Source organism: Rousettus aegyptiacus, unplaced genomic scaffold (genome assembly GCF_014176215.1).
Source record: "Rousettus aegyptiacus isolate mRouAeg1 unplaced genomic scaffold, mRouAeg1.p scaffold_m13_p_8, whole genome shotgun sequence".
In the NCBI taxonomy this organism is placed as follows: domain Eukaryota; kingdom Metazoa; phylum Chordata; class Mammalia; order Chiroptera; family Pteropodidae; genus Rousettus; species Rousettus aegyptiacus.
Window position 1 is genome coordinate 79274659 of NW_023416311.1, and position 24044 is coordinate 79298702.

At 34.2% G+C, this 24044-nt stretch overlaps 1 protein-coding gene across 18 annotated transcripts in view; it reads left to right on the forward strand.

Annotated features, from left to right (window-relative positions):
- Positions 1-24044, forward strand: part of PDE4D (phosphodiesterase 4D) — a 1194235-nt gene that overhangs the window by 932352 nt on the left and 237839 nt on the right. The window contains exon 1 of one of the 18 annotated variants that reach the window (XM_016154331.2): positions 15078-15919. The exons of the other annotated variants lie outside the window; for them this stretch is intronic. Coding sequence (XP_016009817.1) covers positions 15855-15919 — 65 coding nt within the window. The 5' untranslated portion in view covers positions 15078-15854. Of the gene's footprint in view, positions 1-15077; positions 15920-24044 lie in introns of those variants that run through there. 18 annotated transcript variants of the gene reach the window in all.

Here is a 24044-nt window from a genome sequence, read left to right on the forward strand (position 1 = left end):
ATAGGTGTTGAATAAATGCTAGTTTCCTCCTGTCTCTCGTTTAACTAACCAAATTACTCATTCAGACTAGTCACTTAAGACTTTAGTTAATGATTAGCTAAAGATAACAATGAAATTAAAAAAATGTTAAGTCCACTAGGATTGGTTTTATGCATGGATGCAATAAGCATTTGCTATTTCATCATAATTAATTCTCCCAAAATTTCTTCATTAAAGGCCTGAAATATTTACCATTGGAAATTAATCTCACTGGGTTAAGTTATTGTTATTTTTATACCTACTAATAAAATACAAATATCTGCTATTAGCCCACTGTTGTATTAGCCACTATGCATAAAGGAGTTTCTCTGAGATTAATAAAATAGTAAATCGATGATTCCTAAACAGTGGTTAAAAGCAAATCTGGTAATACAACTCCCACTCCTACCTCAAACGTATTTTGTTTGGTTTCACAGTGTTGCCCAGGCAGTAGTTTTTAAATTTTGAATTAGCACAAACATTTAAAATGGGAAGATGTCTCATATAATTTTAAATTTCTCTTTACAAATGAGCAAAGTCAATCACACTGGCTTCTCATTTCTGGAAGATGAGCCACTCCTTCTTAAAGAGTATCTTTTTATGGATGTCTGATTACCCCAATAAAAATCTTCAAATGGTTCAATGACCCTTTGCTATGCTTTCGATGCCACCTGAAAGAAAAAATGAAGGGAAGGGACAGTATTATTTTTGTAGCTTTTGCTCCCATTTACTTTAGAAATGCTCATCATTTCCCATCAATATCTGAAGATTTCTGGGTTTCTATTAGCCTTCAGTGATAACTACATTTGAAAGAATCCAGGAGACACAACTCCTAAAACAAACTTTTTAAAACTCTTAACAACAGTCACAACATTCCGTTTTTCATTTTCTCCAAAGGCATTCTGTTAAACTGTTCTGAGTCTTCAGCCTTAAAAGATACAAAGAAAATGTTTCCTTCTGGAACCATAAATACTCTTGAGTAGAATTATAATAGTACATCTGTAGTAATTTATTAATTCCAGAGCAAATTCAACACTTGAACAAAAGAAAAACACTTTTTTAATAGTAAGAGTTAACATTTATTGAGCCCTTGACTGTGTGTTGAGCAGCAACTAAGCATTTTACCTGTATCATTTAATATAATTCTCCCAACCACCCCGATTATACCCACTTTAAGATTGAGCAGACTGAGGCATAGAAAGGTAAAGCAACATGTAAGGGACCGAGTTGGGAATTATACCCTGTCACTCTGACTCCAAGGTGTTTCTAACCACTATCCGATACCGCTTTCTCTGTATAGCCCTGTATGTTAGCCTCAGTGGTTCAACTTGAGCCTTTGGGATCTATTTAAGGATGAAAAATATAGTTGCATCACCTCATTATTTGATCAACATAAAGACAGGACCTCTATTTTGCATAATTTCAAAGACACAATTCCCATTGTGGTTTGTGTAAATGGTTCCCTCTATAGTTATACAATACATAGCTGGTGCAGACAGATGCCGTGGCCCTGCTATAATGATCCCTCACACAAGAGGGTTTTACTCTTTATTTTTTTTCAACAATTTTTAGTAAGACTGGCTGCCCCCAAGAACAGGCTCTACTTTAGTCTCTCCTTATGCTAGGAATCAAAGGTCAGCATTAAGTTTTCACAATTAGTTATTTTACAAAACCTAAAGACTGTTAGGCATTTCCTCAGGGTAAATTGAACTTCCGTATAGTCGTTTCTTCTTTTTCCAGTTACGTCAAGTAATAGTTAAAGACAAATGTTCTCAAAAATGATGTCTAAGGAGCTAGAGGCAGATTGTTTACCGGTTTATTTCTCCAGGATAGGAGAGTGTGGTGGTGACTTTTTCATGCTGTTGTAGAGATTAGGGGGAAATGATGTTTCACGCAGTGACCCTGCAGCCAGATTGTGCCCACTGATGTGTAATTTCCATTGAGTCAGGAGAATCGCTCAAATGTAGTTAGATAAGGGCAAGAATTTCTCAGCATTAGTGAAGACATTATTTCCATTATAGGACCTATCAGATAACAACAAAAGTGAGAGAAATGTATTGAGGACTCTGTTGACTATTGTAAAGATATTTCAAATAACACATTCCACTTATTCTTAGAAAAAAAAAAGTTTATTTCAGAGAAAAAAAAATATTGATGATACCCACTAAATCAATCAAACTGAATAGGAGCCAGAGAATTAAACTCAGTTGTACCTGTTTCACTTGGGGCTAAAATCTTCTCTGCATGTTTCCACTTTCTGTAATTGGTATGGAAACCTAACCCCAGTTCAATACTATATCCCTGGGATTGAGTAAAGTGAGTAAAAAAGTTGAGTAAAAAAGACAGGAAAAAGTTAGCTCTCATTAGGATTCTCATATTTCTTCCTTCACTATGGGAAGAAAGCTGGGGCCCCAGCAACTATCTTAGTTTGTAAGTCACATCAGGTATTTTAAAGAACAATTTAACACATGATTTTGATACAACCAGACAATAGTATTATTGTTTTAATTTGATCCTTCAAGTACCCAAACCCTTGATTCACTGTCTCACAATCTCATGTGTTTGGTTATTATAGCGAAAACGTTAAGTAGAATAGTATTTTTCTTCTCAACTAAACTATTAAGTTTTCAAGAGTAGTAACCACATCCTGTGCTTTTTTATCATCTGTGATATCAGGTATGAGCTGGATCATGAGTAAGTCCCTTCAGTGAATGTTCACTGCCTTACTTCACCTCATTAGCAAAATAAAGTATAACTCATAATTATCAAAGTAGTGAAAGGAATAACACACTATCTGGAAATATTAAATATGTCTCCTTTATGAATCACTTCTTGCCAGAATTCCCTTTCTTCCCAGATTCCATCACCAGGTCAATATTGCCCATGGCACATAATGTGGTCTTCTATGTTTAGAGCCTATGAGCTTTTTATGGGCCTATGGAAATATTTGAGAGCTGAAAAATAATTAACTCCAACATACAAAAAAGACAACTATAAAATCATGATTAAAGTTTAATTAAATGTTCAAAGAGTAACTATCAGTTTTAATAATTATCAAATAAGTATTCATAAAAAAATTTATTACATTTGAAAAAAAACTTGTAGGCTGAATATTTTTTTACTTCACAAGTATTCTTGAGACTCCTGGATGATTACAGAGAAATCAAAGCCAGTCATTAGTTAAGTGAGTTTAATAGTAGTCAAATATTTCAAAAGCAAAATTATAAAGATGTTTTCTAGGTTTTTATAACAAAAATATTATATAATGTGGGAAGTGGGTCCATTTTGATATGTCAGATATAATGTGTAGTAGGGCCTACAAAGCTGTTAAACAGCTCTGCCTAAGCTACTACCCATTCGCAAGATTGCTGTTTTCAAAATAACTTTTCAAAAATTTTATTGATATTTTAAATCACTGCACTTTAATTATAATTTAAACTTGCTCTAAGGCAACTCAAGAAAAAAATTAACTATTTGCAGAGAAGTCTGTGAGTCAACCAAGAAATAAAGTTGGTCCTGGGGGAACCTGACTCATGGAAAAACTGTCAGCTGAATGAAAGCTTAAATTTCATGGGCTTGGGTTGGAGAGCTTTTTCCTAGTTTCTTCCCATATGGAATAACTATCTTCCCAGAAGATGATTTGGGCATTATCTCTTCTAGCTCATTTGCCTTCAAATTTCTATAAGGCAACTTCTGCCAGTTATCCTCCTCAGGACTCAGGTTTTATTTTTATTTTTATTTTTATTTTTATTTTTTTGCAAAAATATCAGACAAAGCACTCTGAGAATACAGAGAACACACTAGAGTAGTTCCGAAAATCACAGTTCTGTTTTGTTTGCAAGTATGTTTTTAGAGTTCACTGCATGTTTGGAATGAACAGGCTCTCTTTCTCCCCAGAACGCAAATTGATATACAAGGTCAGGTTAAATAGTATCTAAGTTTTCTTTCCTGTTCCATATATAGGAGCTATCTGTTCTAAAAACAAAATTTAACTGTAAATATAATATACCTATAGAAACAGTTTTTGAATAAGGAAAGATAATTTGTCTTCATTTTGAGGGAAAAAACCAACATAGTAAAATTGAAATGCTTGTTTTTTTTCAAAAGTTACTGTTGAATACCACATTTATATATATATCTACAGTATGGTATCTAAATACTTGAAATATTTTTAAGTTTTTATTCCTAGAATAAAAATAATAATTAATTTCTAATGATTTTAGTGTCATGTCCACAAAAATAATACTGCAATCAGGGGTGACAAGTTTATTCATCCTATCATTTTTGTGTAAGTATTTCTTAAATAGGTTTAAACAAGGTTTTAAAAACTTTCCTGTTACGATGCTATTTGTGATGCTATTTGTTTAGTTCTTGTGGTCCCAGTTTTCCTCTGAAGACATTTGGCTCTCATAACAGGCAAATTTAAGTCCCAGCTTAAAGCTTCAAACATTCTCCTTAACCTCCTCTAGATCTCAGTTTCCTCCACTGTTTAGTGGAGGACGTTATAGTACCTAGTTCATGATTTTGTTTTAAATGTGAAATGAGATGACATGTGCAGAGCATCTTGCCCAGTGCCTAGCACAGGGTGAGTACCCATTGAATGGAAGCTCTGCCTGTCATTTTTAGATTTCTGCTGCTTGAGCCAGAAGGCCTGAGTTCTGGTCTGCTTCTTTCACTAATCTAGCTGGGAAGCACTCTGTACTTCAGTTTCCTCATCTGATAAATTGGTATAAAAAGTCTTCTTGTGGTTGACGTAAAAGTAAATATGCTAATACATGTAAAACATTTATGAGTGGCTCCAAATTTAGCTTGTTAGAGAATTGGCAAGAATGTAACTTTCCCATCCATTCGTAGGCAGATGGGTGACTGACCTTGGCAAATTTTATAGGATGCCACAAGCATCTTCCTGTTGTTCTGCCAAGATGTGAGGAAACTCTTCCTGAAAAAGTCATTCCTTTGAATTGAGCTTCCAAAAGGTCCCTATTAGAATTCAAATACTCTATCCGGGTTGAATAGCACATTACATAATAGCTTCTCCAGATTAAGGCTGTTTCTCCTAAATATTTAGGAAAGACTCTTTCCCTCAATGATGATACTGGGGTCAGATCAATGCCTGCTTAAGACCTCTCTCAGTATATTTCTTACCCAGTTTCTTTTTCTTTGAGAGACAATTTTTATTGTAAGGACGTAGAAATTCTGTTTTGGTAAAGGAGGTGCCAAAAGTAGCTTTAGGGATAGAGGCTTATGAAAAAGAAGACAAGCAAGACTCAGTTTTTGAAATTGAAGGCCAGCTGTAAGACAAATGCCACAAAAGGGCACAGGAAGAAATTTTAAGAGGCTTATCTGCCACTGTTGACAAAAAATTTATTTTGTTGTTAGGTAAACACCCTTTGAGCCACAAATTGTGCTAGGTACTGTGAATACAAAGAAGAATAAACTACCCCCACCCCCACCCCTGCCCCGGCCCCCTGTTTTCAAGGAACTCACAAGATTATGGAGGTCCAAGTGTCTATTCATGGCCAGACACTGGGAATACAAGGATGGGAAGCCAGGATCCCTTTCCCTTACCCAGATGAGGAGAGGATCACATTCTGGCACTCAAGCACCCTGGGAGGAATTAGCACCAGAATCTAGAGGTTGACTGGGACAATGGGACAGGGCATCTACTTCAGACTTAAAAGCAGCAGGACCAGGGGAGTTGACTTCTGAATTGACTCTGAGAGAGAGAGAGAGAGAGAGAGAGAGAGAGAGAGAGAGAGAGAGAGAGAGAGAGAGAGAGAGAGAGAGAGAGAGAGAGAGAGAGAGAAGGAAGAAGGATAATGCTTCCCGAGAAGCATATGCAAAGATCTGGAAGTGAGTGAGTAAAAGCTTGGGACTACAGATGGGGCAACATCTCTTCTTATTTACTACCAAAACAGCCCTGGAAGGAAGATAGATGCATATATTGTTCTATATTGTCCGATTTTATAACAGAAGGTATTGAAACTTAGATTTAAGTTTTCAAAGATCACACAATCAAAATCAGTGGCTGAACAGTAGCTATGGAACCCTGATGTCCCTATAATTTCCATTGTGTGCTGCCACACATTGTAAATACATTACACAACAAGTAGAACATAATTATAATAATAATCAAAATTAACCTAAGATGTTCACAAATTGAATGAAACTAAGGAGACAATTTCTGAGTTTGTATTGAAGTTAGTTGGCTTTTACTGCTGCTTGTGTTAGATCTTGAAGTGTGAGTAGGGTGTTTGCTCTCAGAAAAGGGTGAAGAAGGTGGAAAACTCATCAAGCAAGGTAAATAGCACAGCAAATTTGGGACTAGACATGTACAGTTGTGTAGGTGCCATTATAGGGTATGAAGAATTAGTTATCAAGGACAAGGCTGAACAATAGATTACACCTAAGTGGTAGACGTTTACATTTAATAGCAAAGAAGGCTATAATTCATTTTGTAAGGAATAGGAAGTTATTGAAGGGTTTTAAGCAGGGAATTTAATATTTAAGTTTGTGTCTTTGAAAGATACTCTAAAGGCAATACAGAGAATAAACCTTAGATGTTTAACTCAGGAGACAGGAAAACTGTTTACTATCTATTGTGTAAAGGGAATCAGGAGATCAGGGTGTGAACTAAGATTAAACACAGAACAATTATTTTTAATCAAAATATTAAAGTAATATGTATTTTAAATTTTAAAGTTGCTTTTCTCCATATTCATTATCTTCTCTTTTAAAACCTATTTTTAATAGGATTATTTATTGAGCCCTTACTATATGCCAAACACTTTGCCAAGGTTTTACATGTCTCATTTAATCCTCACAAAACTCTATTGTGTCTTCATTTTTATAGCTGAAGAAACAGGTTGGAGAAGTTTCAGTAACTTAATCAAAGAACTAGTCATTAGCGGAGTTTGGATTTTCACCCAGACAGTCTGACTCCAAAGGCTATTTTTTTTAACCTGATCCTGTATACCCTTCCTAATCAATTGTTTTTATCTCAAAGAGCAAACCTTTTATGTTAAATAAAATTTAGTTGTAGTATGTGGTTAAAAAGAAATTACTTGAGTTTCCCAGATAATCTTACCATCACCTTTAACATAGATAGGAAAAATGTCAAAAAATGTAAATCAAATAGGCTTGATGAAAGTTTTCTTTCTAAACAATTTTTTCATTGTCTATTGCATCAGATGTTAAATTATCATTAAAGCATACTCTCTGTGCATTTATTTCTAATAGATTATTTTCCAAATCTTATTTTAACCTCAATTCATTTCAAAATATTAGAGGAAGGGATTTATTTGCCAATGTATTTTTTCTAGGTTTTTTTTATCTCTTTCAAAAAATCTTTTTATTATATCAATGTATTATATTATATATTTTCATTACATAAATATCTGGTGAATATAATATATAGTACAAAGGAAATAGAAGAACATTTATGAAATTTTAAATTAGATACTTTATTTGAGAGCTACAATGATTTTTGAAATCTAATATTTTGAATTAGTGCAAATTTCTAAAAGTCAATTACAAAATGCATTCCCACACAGAAATGTTCACTCTAGTTTTAAAAATTAGTTTTCTGCACTTTTCAATAGACAGTGTGATTTGTTGACAAATGTTGAAATCTGTGCATTATCAGAAGTCTTACATGTTTTTATCTTTTAAAATGATCATTTGTTAGCCAATATTACTCAAGGAGGCACTCAAAATACCATCTGTTGTATAGGTAACAGCCAACCACTATTACCCATGTTATGAATATAGCTAAAGACCTCATCATACTTTATGGTCAACAGACTCGTGATATCATGTAGACCTCATCACAATGTTTATAAGCCTAGAAATGAGAAACAAGAACGGTGAACTCAGATTGTTTAATTGTAGATATCTTGAAGACCTAAAATTTGATGGCTGTTAAATATGTCCATTGTAACACCTGTAACACACACACACACACACACACACACACACACACACACACTACTTTGAATGGCTATTCATTGATTGCTGCTGTCCAACTGAAGAGGATGGATGACTTAAAAACAATTCCCAAGAATAAAGTAATAATTTCTAATCTTCATCTCTTTTCCCTCTCCCCGGCTCCTCCCCTCTTTCTCTCTCACATATACACATTACACACACATCAGATATATCTGGATCTAAATACTTTTATATCACCAGTGATGTGACTTCTAATTACTAGTTTTCATTATTCATAAAATTAGTATTATTACACCTAACTTGCAGGGTTATTGTAATGACTAAGAAAATGCACATAATATACTCTGAAGGTGATTATTAAATAATCATGATTATTTTTATTTGTATTTGTGAGAGCTTTATTGATTTTAATTAATTTTTAATACAAATTCATTCAATCTATAATTGATGTAGAATGATTTAGTTTTTTCATTTATTTTGTTGATTTTGTTAGTTGTGTTTTTCAAGAAGTTTGCCCATGTTGCTTAAGTTTTCAAATTTATTGGTAAAAAGTTATTCATAATATATTATCATTATTTTTCCATGTCTATAGGAACTGATACTGATAATTTGTGTTTTCTCAGATTAGTTCTTGATCAGTATTGCTTGGCATTTGTCAATATATTATTCTTTACAAGGAACTAGTTTTTGGCTTTGATAATTTTCATTTTAAAATTTGTGTTTTATGTCATTTTTTTATGCTCTCATCATTATTTTTTATTTTATTCTACTGTTAAAGTATAATCATCTGTTATTTTTCTACCTTTTTGATATTATATCATAAAAAATACTGTCAATCTTTCTCCTTCCCCCCAGCTTTATTGACATATAATTAACAAACAAAACCGTATGTATTTAAAATGTACAATGTGATGATTTGATATATGCCTACATTGTGAAATGATTACCACGATCAGATTAATTAATACATCCATCACCTCATGGTTACCATTTTTTTGTGGTGAGAATGCTTAAGATCTACTCTTTTAGCAAATCATAAGTACTCTATACAATACAGTATTAATTACAGTCACAACACCGTACATTTGATCCACAAAATTTATTCTTCTTATAACTAATGGCTTGTACACTTTGACCAGTGTCTCTCCATTTCTCATACCCCCCATCCCCAGTCCCTAGTACCACTATTTTATTCTGTTTCTGTGTGTTTGACATTCTTTTTTTTTTTTCTCTCTCTCTCTCCCTTTATTTTAGATTCTACATATAAGTGAGATCACATAGTATTTGTCTTTCTCTGTCTGGCTTACTTCAGTTATTATAGCATTCTCCAGGTTCATCTATGTTGTCCCAAATAGCAAGATTTTTTTCTTTCTAATGGCAGAATAACATTGCACTGTTTTTTTTTTTTTTTTTCCCCTCATATCTTCTTTATCTACTCATTCATGGAGGGATATTTAGGTTGTTTCCATATCTTGGCTATTGAGAATTATGTTGCAATAAACATGAGAATGCAGACATCTGAGATACTGATTTTGTTTCCTTTGTATATGTGCCTAGTAGGGGAATTGCTGGGTAATACGATAGTTCGATTTGTTTTTCGTAGTAGCCATATCAACTTACCTCCCCATCAACAGTCCTCAAGGGTTCTCTTTTTTCTACTTCTTCATCAGCATTTATCTCTTGTCTTGTTGATAAAAGCCATCAATACAGGTGTGAAGTAATATCTCCTTGTAGTTTTGATTTGCATTTCCTTGATAATTAGTGATGTTAAGCACCTTTTCATGTACCTGTTAGCCATTTGTATGACTTTTTTGGAAAAATGTCTTTTCAGGCCCTTTGCCCATTTTTTAATTGTATAACTTTTTTTTGCTATTGAGTTGTATCAGTTCCTTATATATTTTGAATATTAGCACCTTATCAAATATATCCTCCATAAATATCTTCTTACATTTATAGGTTCTCTTTTTCATTTTTTTCAATATTGTGATTTATAAGAAATATATGTAGTCATGCATCACTTAAAGATGGAAATACATTCTCAGAAATGCATTACTAGGTGATTTTGTCACTGCTAACATCAAAGAGTACACTTACACAAACCTAGATGTTATAGCCTACTACACACCTAGATGATATGGTATAGCCTATTCCTCTTAGGCTACAAACATGTACGGCATGTTACTTTACAAAACAACACAAGATTAAATCAAGCTCAAGAAAATATGATGCAATCAAGAGACTCGGTAAACACAAAATGAGTGAGGCTGCTATAGGCCTTTCACAGCATACTGTTTTACAGCTTTGTTTTTATAAGTAGAAAGAGTATACTCTAAAATAACTTTTAAAATATAGTATATAAAAGTATATGAACTAGTAACATAATTATTATCATTATCAAATATGTACTATACATAATTGTATGTGCTCAACTTTTGTACAGCTGGCAGTGAAGCAGGTTTGTTTATACCAGCAGCGCACAAACATATGACTAATGCATTGCCTGATGACTTCATTAGGTGATAAGAGTTTCTCAGCTCCATTTTAATCCTGTGGGACCGGGATCACATATGTAGTCTTTCATTGACCTAAATGTCATTATGTGGCACTGTATTTGGTCATTCACATGACCAAAATATATTTCTCATAAATATCTGATCTTTTTCTACTGGTTCCTGGATCACAGCTCCTAAAACCCCTGGAATTTCTTGTGATAAGAGCCATGAAGGTATCTTTTATGTTAATATGGTGACTTTCAGGGAGCCTTCAGGTAACCTAAAGATGAGGGTTGATTGCCTGGGGGAACAACCCTGTGATTAGTGGGTTGCAACTTTCATCCCCAGACCCCACTAGACCTTTGGCGAGGGAAGATGGACTGGATGTTGAATCAGTCCTCAGTGGCCAATGATTTAATCAACCATACCTGTAATGAAGCCTCCATAAAAACACAGAAGGATGAAGTTCAGAGAGCTTCATGGTTGCTGAACATGTGGAAACGGAAGTAGAGTGGCACAATGGGAGAAAGCTGGAAGCTCAGGGCCCTTTCCTCATACCTTGCCCTATGCATCTTTTCCACTTGGCTGTTCCTAAATTATACTCTTTTATAATAAACTAGAAACCTAGTGAGTACATGGGTTTCTTAAATTCTGTGAGCCAGTCTAGCAAGTTAATTGAATCCAAGTAGGAGGATCATGGGAACCTCTCATTTATAGCCAATCTGTCCGAAGTATGGGTAACAATCTGGACTTGAACTAGCATCTAAAGAGGTGGGGGAGTGGCAATCTTTTGGGACTGTTTAATCTGTGGAATCTAACACTATCTCCAGGTGGGTAGTTTCAAAATTGAGTTGAATTTTCAGACACCCAGCTGGTGTCCAAGAATTGTTTGTAGGTGTGGGGAAGTGCCCTTTATACCCCACATAGCAATTGGGTACAGACCCCAAAATAATTTTGTTGGTGGTTTCCTTCGCTGTGCAGAAGCTTTTTAGTTTGATGTAAATATTTATTGCAATACTTATCAAAATTACAATGGCATTTTTCACAGAAATAAAAAAGTTAATCCTAAAATTCACATGGAACCACAAAAGGCTATGAATAGCCAAAGCAATCTTAAAAGAGAAGGGCAAAGCTGGAGGCATCACAATTCTGGATTTTCAACTATTTTACAAAGCTATAGTAATTAAAACAGTGTGGTACTGACGTAAAAACAGACCCATAGATCAATGGAATAGAATAGAGCCCAGAAATAAACCAATGCATATATATATGGTCAACCAATCTTCAACAAGGGTGCCAAGGACATACAATAAATAGTGTTGGAAAAACTGAATATCCACCTGCAAAAGAATGAAACTGCATCTCTATTTTATACTCACAAAAATTAACTTGAGCAAAGACATATAAACCCTGAAACCAGAAAGGTCCTAGAAGGAAATAGGGAAAAGCTCCTTGACATTACTCTTTGAGAGGATTTTTTTAGATCTGACACCAGAAGACAGGCAACAATAGCCAAATTAAACAAAAGGGACTATATCAAAACTGAGATGATTGTTATCCCAACCTGACATTTTAAGAAAGAGGCAGGAAACCTAAAGGTCAGACGCCTTCAAAATATTACTTTGGGCTTTTCCTCGGAAATTAAAAAATTTAGTTCCAAGGAGGTTCACAGCTATAGGAAAGTCCTTGAATTCAACTGTATACCTATCTAGTGTAATAAGATAAGAAACCGCTTGTAATCCTCCTCCAGATAAGGAAAATACCATATTATTCCTCAATAACGAGGAAATGCTACCAGAGTTCCAAGTGACTTATTAATGTTAGAGTACGTTATAGAATACCAGGAAACTTAAAAAAATGCAGCTCCATGGCCATTTTTTTCCTAAAAAGATATTTAACATATCTGTAGTACTGAATTTAAACACACCTGACAGAACTGAATATAGTAGTTTATGACATGGTTCTCAAAACTCTGCTCATGACTGATTAGAAAGTGCAGAGTATCTATTGTAATCTGAAAATAGGAGTTTACTCAGAGGACAGAAGATTTAAAAGTGGGCAAAGTATTTCAAAATAATAATTATCTTTTAAATACATGTTATTCGATGAAGAAAAATATCAAGTAAGTAACGATATGGGTGGTATTCCAATACGACAAAACTTGTGGATATTGTGACCAAATGAATGAGGTTTAGTAAATATCATGCTACATAGTGGTTTGATTCAACAAAATATATGTGTAGATGAATGACTGCAATGAACTTATACAACTTTACTACAGTCCTTTGAAATGCTCTTGTGTCAAATAGGAGTCTATATATTATACGGCTTAGTACATCGGGAAAATGCTAGAAATGAGCAGCTTCTGGATCAAATTTATGTTCCCCAAAGTACTAAAGACAAGGGCCACATGGTTCCTAAATCCAGTCTCCTAGAATCAGGCTTCGTTGAATCAGCCTGTATACCATCATATACTTGTGTACTAACAGGAGTTTGCAGGACAATGCCATATCTGCTCTATTCTGAGAAGCTTTTGGGAGGAAAAAATATATGACACAGATTACAAAACATGATTCTTGTAAAAAATGCCTTAAAATGGAGAAAACACTGTAATATTAAATAAGTACTATTCATTTTTTATTCTGTCTCTACTTTAAATATTAGGGGTAGAAGTAAAAATTAAAAAACGTAATCTCAGTGGCCTGATAATATTGTACCTCTTTCTTTCTTTGCAATGACAACCTTGATGTGCTGATCCGAGAAGCTTTGAGTATTCTGGTTAGTTGAATACATTCAGATTCCCCACTGAAACATTTTTTCTTAGGGGTCAGAAATGATATATTAGTCATTATGGAACTATTATACAGTGTTTAGGAGATACCCAATCAGTGGACTAGGTTTTTCAGAGTTAGATTCTCGGAATACATGGAACATTGAGCAAGTAAGGAAAAGCACTTGGGGCCGCATTTATCTCCTCTGTGTATGCGACAGTGAAGGGAGTGGCAGTGAGCTAAATAATCTTACTGGGACAGAGAGCTTTCTGGGGGATGGTAGAACACAGGGCAGATTACTTCAGGAGAGTTTAACAGATAATATTCAGACATTACATTCTGTGATTATTATCATTTTCTTTCTTAAATGGCAACCAGAAGATATTTGACAGACCTTACATGGAAGAGAACAGTGCTTCAAATAAATAATAGCAATTGCTTACTTTTACTGTTGATTTTTTCCTTTCTTTTCTCACATAAAAAATCTAATGAGATAAAGATAAACCTCCTCCCACAAGCCACCTTCCTCTCAAAAATGAGTAGTCTCACAAACTTTCTTTTGAATTCCTAAAAAATATATGATTGGTTAACCTGCCCTAAAGTGCCATCACTACACTACGGGACAGAGCTAAGAATACATGAATGTCCCTGAGCAGTCATAGGAAAACCGAAAAGCGTAAGGAGGTGACTATATGAAAACCAGTTAATTGGCATGTACCTTAAGAGTCCTGGAGGTCACCGAGAGGAGACTAAATCACACATGCACCTTGAAGCACCAGGGGAGGAGTTGAATGGTTTATTGGAATAAGCAGCCAGAGCCTCTGGCGGGATGCCTTACTACATTAATTTTCCAAGTCCTTTGGGTGGGTCACAGCTACACTCCAACATCCTGCCTGCAAATGCTAAAAAAATACAAAGTTCACGTCAGACTAGAGAACCAACAGACTAACTAATGTCTTTTAAGGAATCAGAATGCTTAAATTATTTTTGTTTGATAATTCACATCTAAAATTACCGAAGTTGCCATTCCCAAACGAATGCATATCCTCTGTGCAAATATTCAGAGGGATAGCCAGAGTGGTCAAATGTTCTTTCTCTTAAGATCAATTCCAATCAGTTTAGATTATGTCTATTATAATAGAACAGTATTTATTTACGATGTAGGAGGTGGGGCGGGAATTGGTTTTCACAGTAAGAGATGTTAAGTTGATAACAACATGAGCTTCATTTTTCACTGAAGATCTGTTGAATTAGCAAACCCAGGCTTCATGGATAGAAATCAATGAAATCTGCATATCATTTTCAAAAGAAATATGATTTAGACAACATTGTGCAAGGGAACAGCCTCAGTACATGTAGCCACTTGTCCAGCAATAATTCATTAGATTTTTCAGTTTAAACATTCCTGTTCAACCTGATGCAATGATGCCTGCTACCTCTGTCGAACTTTTGTGGTAGTTTGCATTTCTACAATGAGCCCCAAAGCGTGACATTTCATTAAGTATGTTCCGAGTGAACAGCTGCTATATCCTTAAGTTCTCTCAACTTTGCTTCTGACAAGAAATTTTAGTTTCAGTGCAGGACTTTGAAAAAAAATACTTTTTGGGGGGGTTGGGGGGAAGTGGTGAACAACGCAATGGCAAAGGGGTGTGTTCCTTATAAAGGGCTCAGGGAATCTTACCTTGAATAACGCAGACACCTCATTTCCCAGAGGAGGAAATGGTTTTATAACTTTTGAGAGGTCTCCAGTCTGTGCTTGGTTTTACAGTCCTGGTCTTTGATCTGGTCTGCCCCTTAGCTTTATAAGTTTCAGCAATCGAGGAGGCCGGCCGGGCACTCTGGTTTTTTTTTTTTTTTTTTTTTTCTGTCTCTCACTTCCCTGCGGTGTTTTGAACTGCCTTCCTACAGACGTCATACAGCCCTTGAGGAATAGTTTCTGCCTGGCGAGATTGAATGATAGTTCTCATTCACAAAGGCTTGGAGTCAGATTCAAAGCAGGGGACGCAACGGAAATTACATTCACAGGTAAAGCAGTGGGCCCAGCGAAGTGTGGAGAGCTTTGTTCCCTCGCTGACTTCTTGGCTCCCCAGAGAAGAGTGCTTTCCTGTGGTCTCCCCGAAATGGAACTTCCCTGACAGCTCTCCAGTGTTGCAGTACTTCGCGGTCATTTTCTTTTCCTTTCACTCTACCTGAGTACTTTCAGAGTGTTGGAAACCTTTCAACGTGTTATTATGGATTTGCAAAAAAGGCAAGATCAAGTGGCTCTTTCACTGTGTTGGTTTCCCTTGTGACCAGATGAAGAATAGATTTAAAATTCAGTTCCTCCCTTGGCAATGCGAACAGAAAAACAAAAAACAAAAAACTGTCACTTCCGAACTGCCTAGTGCTGGAGTAAATTCAGTATGAAAGAGGAAAGAACTCCTGCGTCTTAGAAGCACCCCTGTGTTCTGGATGAGGGGCAGGAGTTGACTCTGGGAACTTTGGATTTCCTCAAGCAGCCTCTCTCTCGGAATAGGAATATATTTAAAACCATTTTTTGTGGAAAGATAGCTGAAATGTATTAATCAGAAGACTTTGCTCTTTTTTTTCTTCCTTTTTCTTTTCTTTTCTTTTTTTTTTTCTCAAAATGAGTATTATTATGAAGCCGAGATCCCGGTCTACAAGTTCCCTGAGGACTACAGAGGCAGTTTGGTAATGTGCTTTTCTCTCATGCTTCTCCTGGTCTTTCCTTTTAAGATTAACGTAATACTTGAGCATTTAGTAATTGCTGACGAAGTTTGAGAGTTAAGTATGATGTTAAGGCTTTGTTTGGAAAGAGCATGGGATTGGTGATACTTTATTCTCTATTTTGTGTCCAATTTGCTCGAAAAACGGGTTCACATTTTTTAACTCTATGTGGACTATAGTGATTCATCATGTGACAATTTTTAGAGGAGGAAAGAAACTTGCAAATATGTTGAGGATTTAGAAAATGAAAACTTGTCATTTTCACTGTCTGATTTGGTTGCTTATGATCACATCTTTCTTATAAGCAGGCTGGTAGTTGACAGTCTTTGCCATCTTCTTTAGAAAAAATACCTTGGCTTTAGCACAGCTATGTTAGAAAAATCATTAATGTTACATATTTTAATCATAGGACCCACTTAAATATAACTTGTGGCTAAATATAAATCAAGTTGCTTATCATTCAGTCATGTTCTATGTTTTATTTTGTTAATAATATTCCCTGTTAACTATGTTCATTGGTAATTTTTGGTAATATTTTCACCTTAATGGAAAATACATTAATTTAAATTTATTCTAATATTTTATTGTACTATTTCCCCATATTGATTTAATGTGCTCATAAATATATGGCCCTTAAGGAATATTTTTCCAATAAAGTAACTTTTGTATCTAAAATAGTAATTTCCAGAATACTTTTATGACTATTTCAGAGATTAATCTTATTTTATTGTAGTGGTTGTAAATAAATAAGATCACCTCTTTGAAGTGGAAATAATCATACCTTAGATGGGGAAAATAAAAGCAATGATTGAGGACAGGTGGTTGAAGATTAACGGAAGCATACAGATAAAATTTATTATGTATTATATGAGCTGGCAAACACACGTATGCTCAGATTATTTTCATAAGGAATTTAGCGCACATTTATGTGGTTAGGTTATCATTTGCTGTTATACTAGTGTCTTACAGTCGACTAGAAACAAGAATTGTCCCTTTAGGAGTGAGTTTTAATAAACTATAGATTTTATCTCTTATGTCACTTGTAATGTTTTCTAAAAGAGGGCATGCAATAATTTCCTTCTTGAGCTTATTTTTCTTTTAAAGTTTGCATTTACAAATAAATTTGTACGGCTCTTTTATGCCAAACAATAAATACTAAGAATCCTTTTATTACCATATAATATAAATCTCTAACACAAATGAGTAATCAAAATTTATAAAATAAGTGAATTCTATTCATTTGTGATTTCTATCCTGCCTATGTGAAAACAGAGTCTACTCTTGATTTAATAGTATTTAACCAATCTACTTTCCTTTTTGCCTGAACCTCCAGGAGACTTATTTCCAAATTCAGGGGTCAATCAGCAATAATTAGTTTATTTCAGGAGAATAGTAATATTGACGTCCTTTACTTCTGAGATTGTGATAGCCTATTTTTATCCACAACTACTCTATTATTCTAAATTGTGCAAGCTATTTTTATAAATGACTATGACTACAATTCAAAATACTTTTTAAATATCGATTTGTGAATGCATATATTATTGCACTTAATTTTAAATATTCTTCAAAATACTAGGGGTCAGAATGTTTTTATGTAACAAATAAATGTCTCTCTTTATGTTAATAATTCCTACATTTAATTATGTACTGTGGAAACTTCTGTTATTAATCTTATATCTGACTTACTAATATTATAACAGATTGGATGTAATACTACTGCTTCTGTATCATTTGGCCTGAAGTTATAATTGCTGTAATTACAGTTTTACCATTTTATTATTCTTTTTATCATTCAAATACTAGATATACATTTATTTATATTCGTATAAAGTAAAATATATAAAGATTATATATTAGGTATATAGATTAGGTATATATATATGTATATGTGTGTATATATGCACATATATGTGTATTTATTAGTTTACTCAGTTACAAAAAATAAAAGCAGCCTTTTCTCTCCCAGTGCCTTTCTCTCTCTCCACAGACAGACCACAGAGACCTCTGTTGGACAATGTCTTCCTCTTACCACCTTTTCTGTTCTAACAACCCATTCCCCAACTTCCATTTCTTGTCATTGTCAAAATCTACCTCATCATCTCTTGCCTTTCCATGAGAGAGACCTGCTGATTACCATTTATTCTCCTTTCCAACAATTTTATTTATTCTGCACTTTAGAATACTTTGTTCTTGGGAACCTAGCTTTTGGCTTTACCATCTTATTTCTGTTTATGTAAATCTATTTTCTGTTTCATTGGCCCACTTTCTCCAAAACTGTTTCCTTTTTCCTTGCATGCCTCCATGTCAACTGCTACCTTTAAAAGTTTGCTAACTGACTTCTGAAAGAATCAAACGTTTCTGATTACTTTTCCTTTATTTTTTCCTATCTGCTTCTTCCCAACCAGTATTAGAAAAAGCAATCAACCCTAATTTGTTGTTTACAGACCTGATTAAATCCCAATGTGACATTCACATTTTGAAGAGAAATTTTTGACAAACTACTAATGATATTATTTGACCTTCCTCTTAATTCATTTACTTAAAAGACAAGCCTTATAGTTAAAAATTTTTGAATTTCAAAAAAATGAAGTAGAAATCTTGACATTAATCTGTTTTCTTGTAATATAGGTGTCAAAAATGTAGGATATTATATAATAACGATATATATTAAGTTACTTTTATTTATTTAATTCATATTAAGTACCTACTATGTGCCGGGACCTAGCAGAATGGGATTATGATGTTTATCGTTTAGCATTCCTTAAAAAATCTGCATGTATGAAATTGAGAAAAATTTACTATATATATTTTCTTATTATTGTAAAGTTAATAAAATTAGCAAACCTATTGATTCGGAGCATTGTTTGCCTTTCTAGTTCAGTTATGTCAAGAATAATACTCTTACCTTTATATTCTATATGAGAAAACAATGAGAAAGTTACATTTCTAAAAATATTTGAATTTTACATGTCTTAAGTTCAGATTTAATCAGCATTTATATATTATAACAATACTATACTATTTTAGCATTTTACCATTTACATACATATCCCAGAAATACTTCTCATTAATCTCACTAAGACTTATATAATTCAGTCTTCCAAATATAAATGTAAGGAGAACTTTGGTCAAGAAAACTGGATTGTATTCTTTCCTGCTATCAGATGCTCATTATTTGGCATATACTTGTTACATTTAAGATTTTTCATTATGTAATCTGGGGAGGGAAAAGAGATGTCACCTGTCTAAAGTATGACTGTGGGCATTTTATAAAGCAAATGTTGAAACATTATTAAATATATAAGAATTGTACTTAGGTTTATAGACATAGAAAAAAGTCTGTAAGGCTCTTTTCCAACCAAGTGGCTGGTTACCTTTTAGAGTAAAAGCAGCAAGAATGGCAGTAGGAGAGACCTTCTTCTTGTCACTCTTATTCTCTTTTGCATACATTTTTTTCATCAAGCGTTATACATGTAATTTAAATATTGAAACTATAACTACCAGGTGCATTAGCAAGCTCATCTTTATATGCGTAGATATCTATATATCTCGTAAACAACAATTTGCTCAATGTGCAAAAAACATGGTGTTTTAATACTGAGCAAATAACATTTTCTCAATAATGTTGCTCCTCAGATCAGAAAATCCTTGCTTTTTTCTATTAACTGTCTCCTCCTAAGGTTGTAAACATCAGGCTGGCTGAGAATTCTTATTTTGCCCTTATGTTCATGGTGAAAAGCGTTGATTATACTAAAACTATTAGTTTTGAATAAAAGGTCTAGTTTTAATTAATATTTAGAGGGAAAATTACTCATGACCCCTACTAGTCCATCTTCAACTATTGTCATTTCTCACTTAATTTACATGTCTTAAACAGTTGTAAAGACTATTTCTGTTCTCTGGTAATTCATTTTACATAACAGCCTTTCTCTGCTTTTCAAATAATGATACTTTTAGCATTCATGTTATTGAGTTCCTTTTATGAATGAGAACTCTGAGGAGACTTTTACATAAAATATCTTGTTTAGTTCTTAAAACAACATTGAAGTAATTGTTAATTGACATTTAAAGATTAAAAAATGAGCCCAAGAGATGAAATAACTTGGGCAAGGCCATTTCACTGCCACAGAAGGTTGGGATTAGAACTCACGTCTGTCTGCATCCAAGACGATGCTCTTTTTACTTCAGCATGTTACCTCTCTCTATTGTCTATAAAATCATCATTTTTTATCACTGTAAAATTGTTCATCTCGTTAATATATCTGGATGCACTAAAATATTTGGTTAGATATTGGGTGATCGAAGAAATAAATTAGAAGTTGTCTTTTTTAGCTATATGAAGTTTAGAGCTGATGTTGGATGTTGAAAATGTCTGTTTGAAAGACTTGTAATTTAGCCTCTAGGCCAGTGCATTTTCTTCTGGTAGCAAATAAGGTCATCTGTTCCTATTATAGAGAAATAAAGAGCAAAAGGTCAACGCCTCCCAGTTTTGAATAGATCATCTTTCAAATTATGTTAACAAGTTTAACTTTGTTCTCTACAAGCTCTGTAAGGCTTTGTATAAGGTTTCATGCTGTTTTAAATCGGCTTTGAAATATCTTATCTTATTCCTTTTACCTTAGAAGCTTTCATAAAGGGGAAAACTAATGGAATTTGCATGCTTTCTGCCTGTCCAATATACATTGTGACTATCTTAGGTAAGTGCTTTTAAGGCTGGTTCAAAGTTTTTACCCTATGATAAACATTTTTGATCCTGTTACCTGTTACTTTTTTGATCCTGTTACTTTTTGTATCACAGCTATTATGTAATAGACCTAGAGGTATGCAATATTTAGGAGAAGTGATTAAGATACTTTGAGAATTATTTAAAACATAACATCACAGACAGTTATGCTCTTTAAAGTTGCAAATTATGAGATTCACTGAAAAAGTCCTTTGTCTACCCTACTTCCAACCTGCTTTATGTCCCCTCTATAGCCAGATTTATTCACCTGTAAAATCAGGGCAGTGACCTAGATCAATGAATTTTAAATATGTTTTTTAAATGAGTGTTTTTACAGATGAAATGCTAATATAAATGAGTATATATGAAATACTCAAAACTATATGTACATTTGATATGTGGAGAAAAAAATTTTAAAACATACATATGTTTCATATATATTTCATTATATACATAAAAATATATAGACATACACATAACAATAAAACCTCCACGGATTTTATACCTTTACCCTACCCCAAAGCCAATCTCTTTCCCTTTCCTTGGAATACTTCTAAAGGTTGCTTGAAAACCACTAGTAGATTATTAACTACTAAAATCCTTCATAGTTCCACATTCTGTAGTGCTACCCACCACTGGAGACCACTGGACAGTTACTTGTGTTTTCTGTATCCCGGTATGGACTAGGATAAACTTGCTGGTAATTAAACTTCCTGGGAAGTTCAAATAACAATAGTCCAAATGCTTCTGCTTTGAAAAACTTTGAAGCGATGGGAAAATTCTCATTTCTGAGAAGTCATAAAAGAGTAATAATAGTTAAGAAACATTAATTTTATTTACCATCTCATTTTTTTTACAAGTTTATTTTACACTTGTGTTGGATGAAAATAATTGCTCATTAAATATATGAACAGCTGACATGTCATGAATTCAGCATGGTGGTTGGTAAAGAAACACTGAATTGGTATTGAATTCTTCAGAAGAAAGGTGATTTCTTTAGTTTGGGTATTTCAAAAAGGTTTCTCAATCATTTTTTTCTATTACATCACTGGTGAATAAAGTTCATAGGCAATATTGCCCCATGCAGTACTCTCCTCTGTGACATTGCACCATATAGGCTCCACATTAATAAAATGGGTGGTCATTATGTATACTGCAAATCTTAGGCCTACCTGTAACTTTCCCATTGATCTATAGCAAACCACGGCGGAGGCCCCATCAACAAAACTTGCCTTTCAGCAGACGTAAAGAAGTAACTTACTTGTTAGTCCTTCTATCAGTCACTCCAATCATATAGTGAATTTTATTAAATCTGAAAGAATGAGGACACGAATGTAATTGTGGGTATAAAAAGGCTAGCCATGGATCCACCCAAATATCACTAGCAAGACTGAGAAAAGTAGATTCTAAGGTGAAACTGAAGAAGAAGGTTAATGAGGTCTTCAAGGAGATTTCATTATGGAAAGATGTCTGGAATATCTTTGTAGGTGTTCTGAGTAATAATAATAAACATATAGAATTATTAAACTGGATAAAGGTGATAAATGGGACCTTGAGGCTCTTAACTAGGTTGGTGAGGAATAGAGTCACAAAGGAATAGTCTTAAATAAAACCCTTCATAGATTTCCCAAGGAGCCCTTCCAGAGATTGCCCAATTTATCAAGAAATAAAACAGAGGTTGAAGATATATTAGAAAATGGATAGAAATAAGGTATCCTCTTGCCAAAAGCACTACATTTCTCAAGGGTTCAGGGCCCACAGGATAGACTAGTATATCATAGAGGTACAAAAACAGTGAGCCTCGGTGAGATTCTATTAAGGGTAACCATGTAAAGATGACTAATGGGAAACTGTGCCTGTGATATGTCAGTTCTTAAAGTGCCTTGCTGTGTGGTCAATTGGCCTCAACTAGGAAGTACTTCAAAAGAATAGAGAAGAGGTAGAAAACCAGAATCTGTGGATACAGTTTTTCAGCATAACAGGGGAATTTTAAGTTACATATTTTTACTATCCACTCTCAGCTTCCGAAGGGGTTGACTCTCCTAGGAGCATCCCAGGTGGCAGGTGAGGATATGACTTGGGGAACCTAAGCTAAACTGCTCTTCAGAATAAAAGTTAGAAAAAATAAGGGGGAAATTGTGGGGAAATGCTGCAAAGTGTGGCTAGAGAAGTAAGAGGGAAGATTAAAGGAGAAGCCAATATGAAGAACTTCAGCCCATTTTGAACCAGACACCCACCATCTAGTGCCCTGCCATGTTTCATCGCATTTCCACCTTCTGGGCAAATGCTGCCATTAATGAGCTTGAATGTAGAAGATATTTCACGGTGGCTCCTCTCAGCCCTAAGAATTTCTGCCAGAGTATTAAGGGAGTCCATTTCTCTACTAAACAAGAAGGAGAACACAAAATTAGAAAACTAGGAACTAGATATAGAATACATGCACGCTGGGATTGTCACTTCCAAAGCTTCCTTACCAGAAATGGTCCTGATGTTTTACAACCCACATAGTCGAGGTGTTTTGTTTATATCTAATACTAATCTCCCTTACTTAAATTTAAATCCATCTCTTCTTCGTTATCAGTAGGTATAGGGATAGTGAATCAGTAGCTAAGTAGATCTTCCTTCATGACATTTGAAAACTGTTAGTAAGTGACTTTATTTTTTTTTTCTTTCATAGTACAAAATACTGATTTTGAATTGTAAAGCAGATGACATCAGTGTGACTTGTTAAAAGAAATGTTACATAAAATGTAGTTTCAATATGTAATTGTTTTCAAGGCTTCACATAGAAGACCGTTCCCATTGTACTTTTTTCTTTGCATCAAGAAATTTATATGACTAATACTGTTTTAGTTAGGATAAAATTTTGTAAAATGTGTCAGCTTTTAAGCAGCGGCATTCTAGTCATTGCTGTAATGTTTCCTCTGATACTACAACTTTTTCACGAAATAGCAGATAACTGATTGGCAATGGGATTATCAGCTAGCTAGGACAGCAACTTCTAACTCTACAGTGATAGTTGGAATTGTAACCATTATAATGATGATAGCCGCAATTTTTTGAGCATCTACTGTTTTTCAGGCATTGGACTTGGTGCTTTATGCAAGTTAGTTCATTTTGCCCTCAAAACAACTGCATGAGGTAAAATTGAAGTGACACAGCTTGTAAATCATGGTGCTTAAAAAAAAAAGTGGTCTAAATCTCATGTTTGTTATTGCTGCTATTCTTGTTTTATTTGCTTTTCTCCACTGTGTAAACTCCTTGGGCCACACATGATTTTTCCTTGTGGTATTCCAAAAAGCAGTTAGCACATTGCTATTTACACCTCTCCTTTCTATTCTAGATTGTTCATGTTTCTCCTTT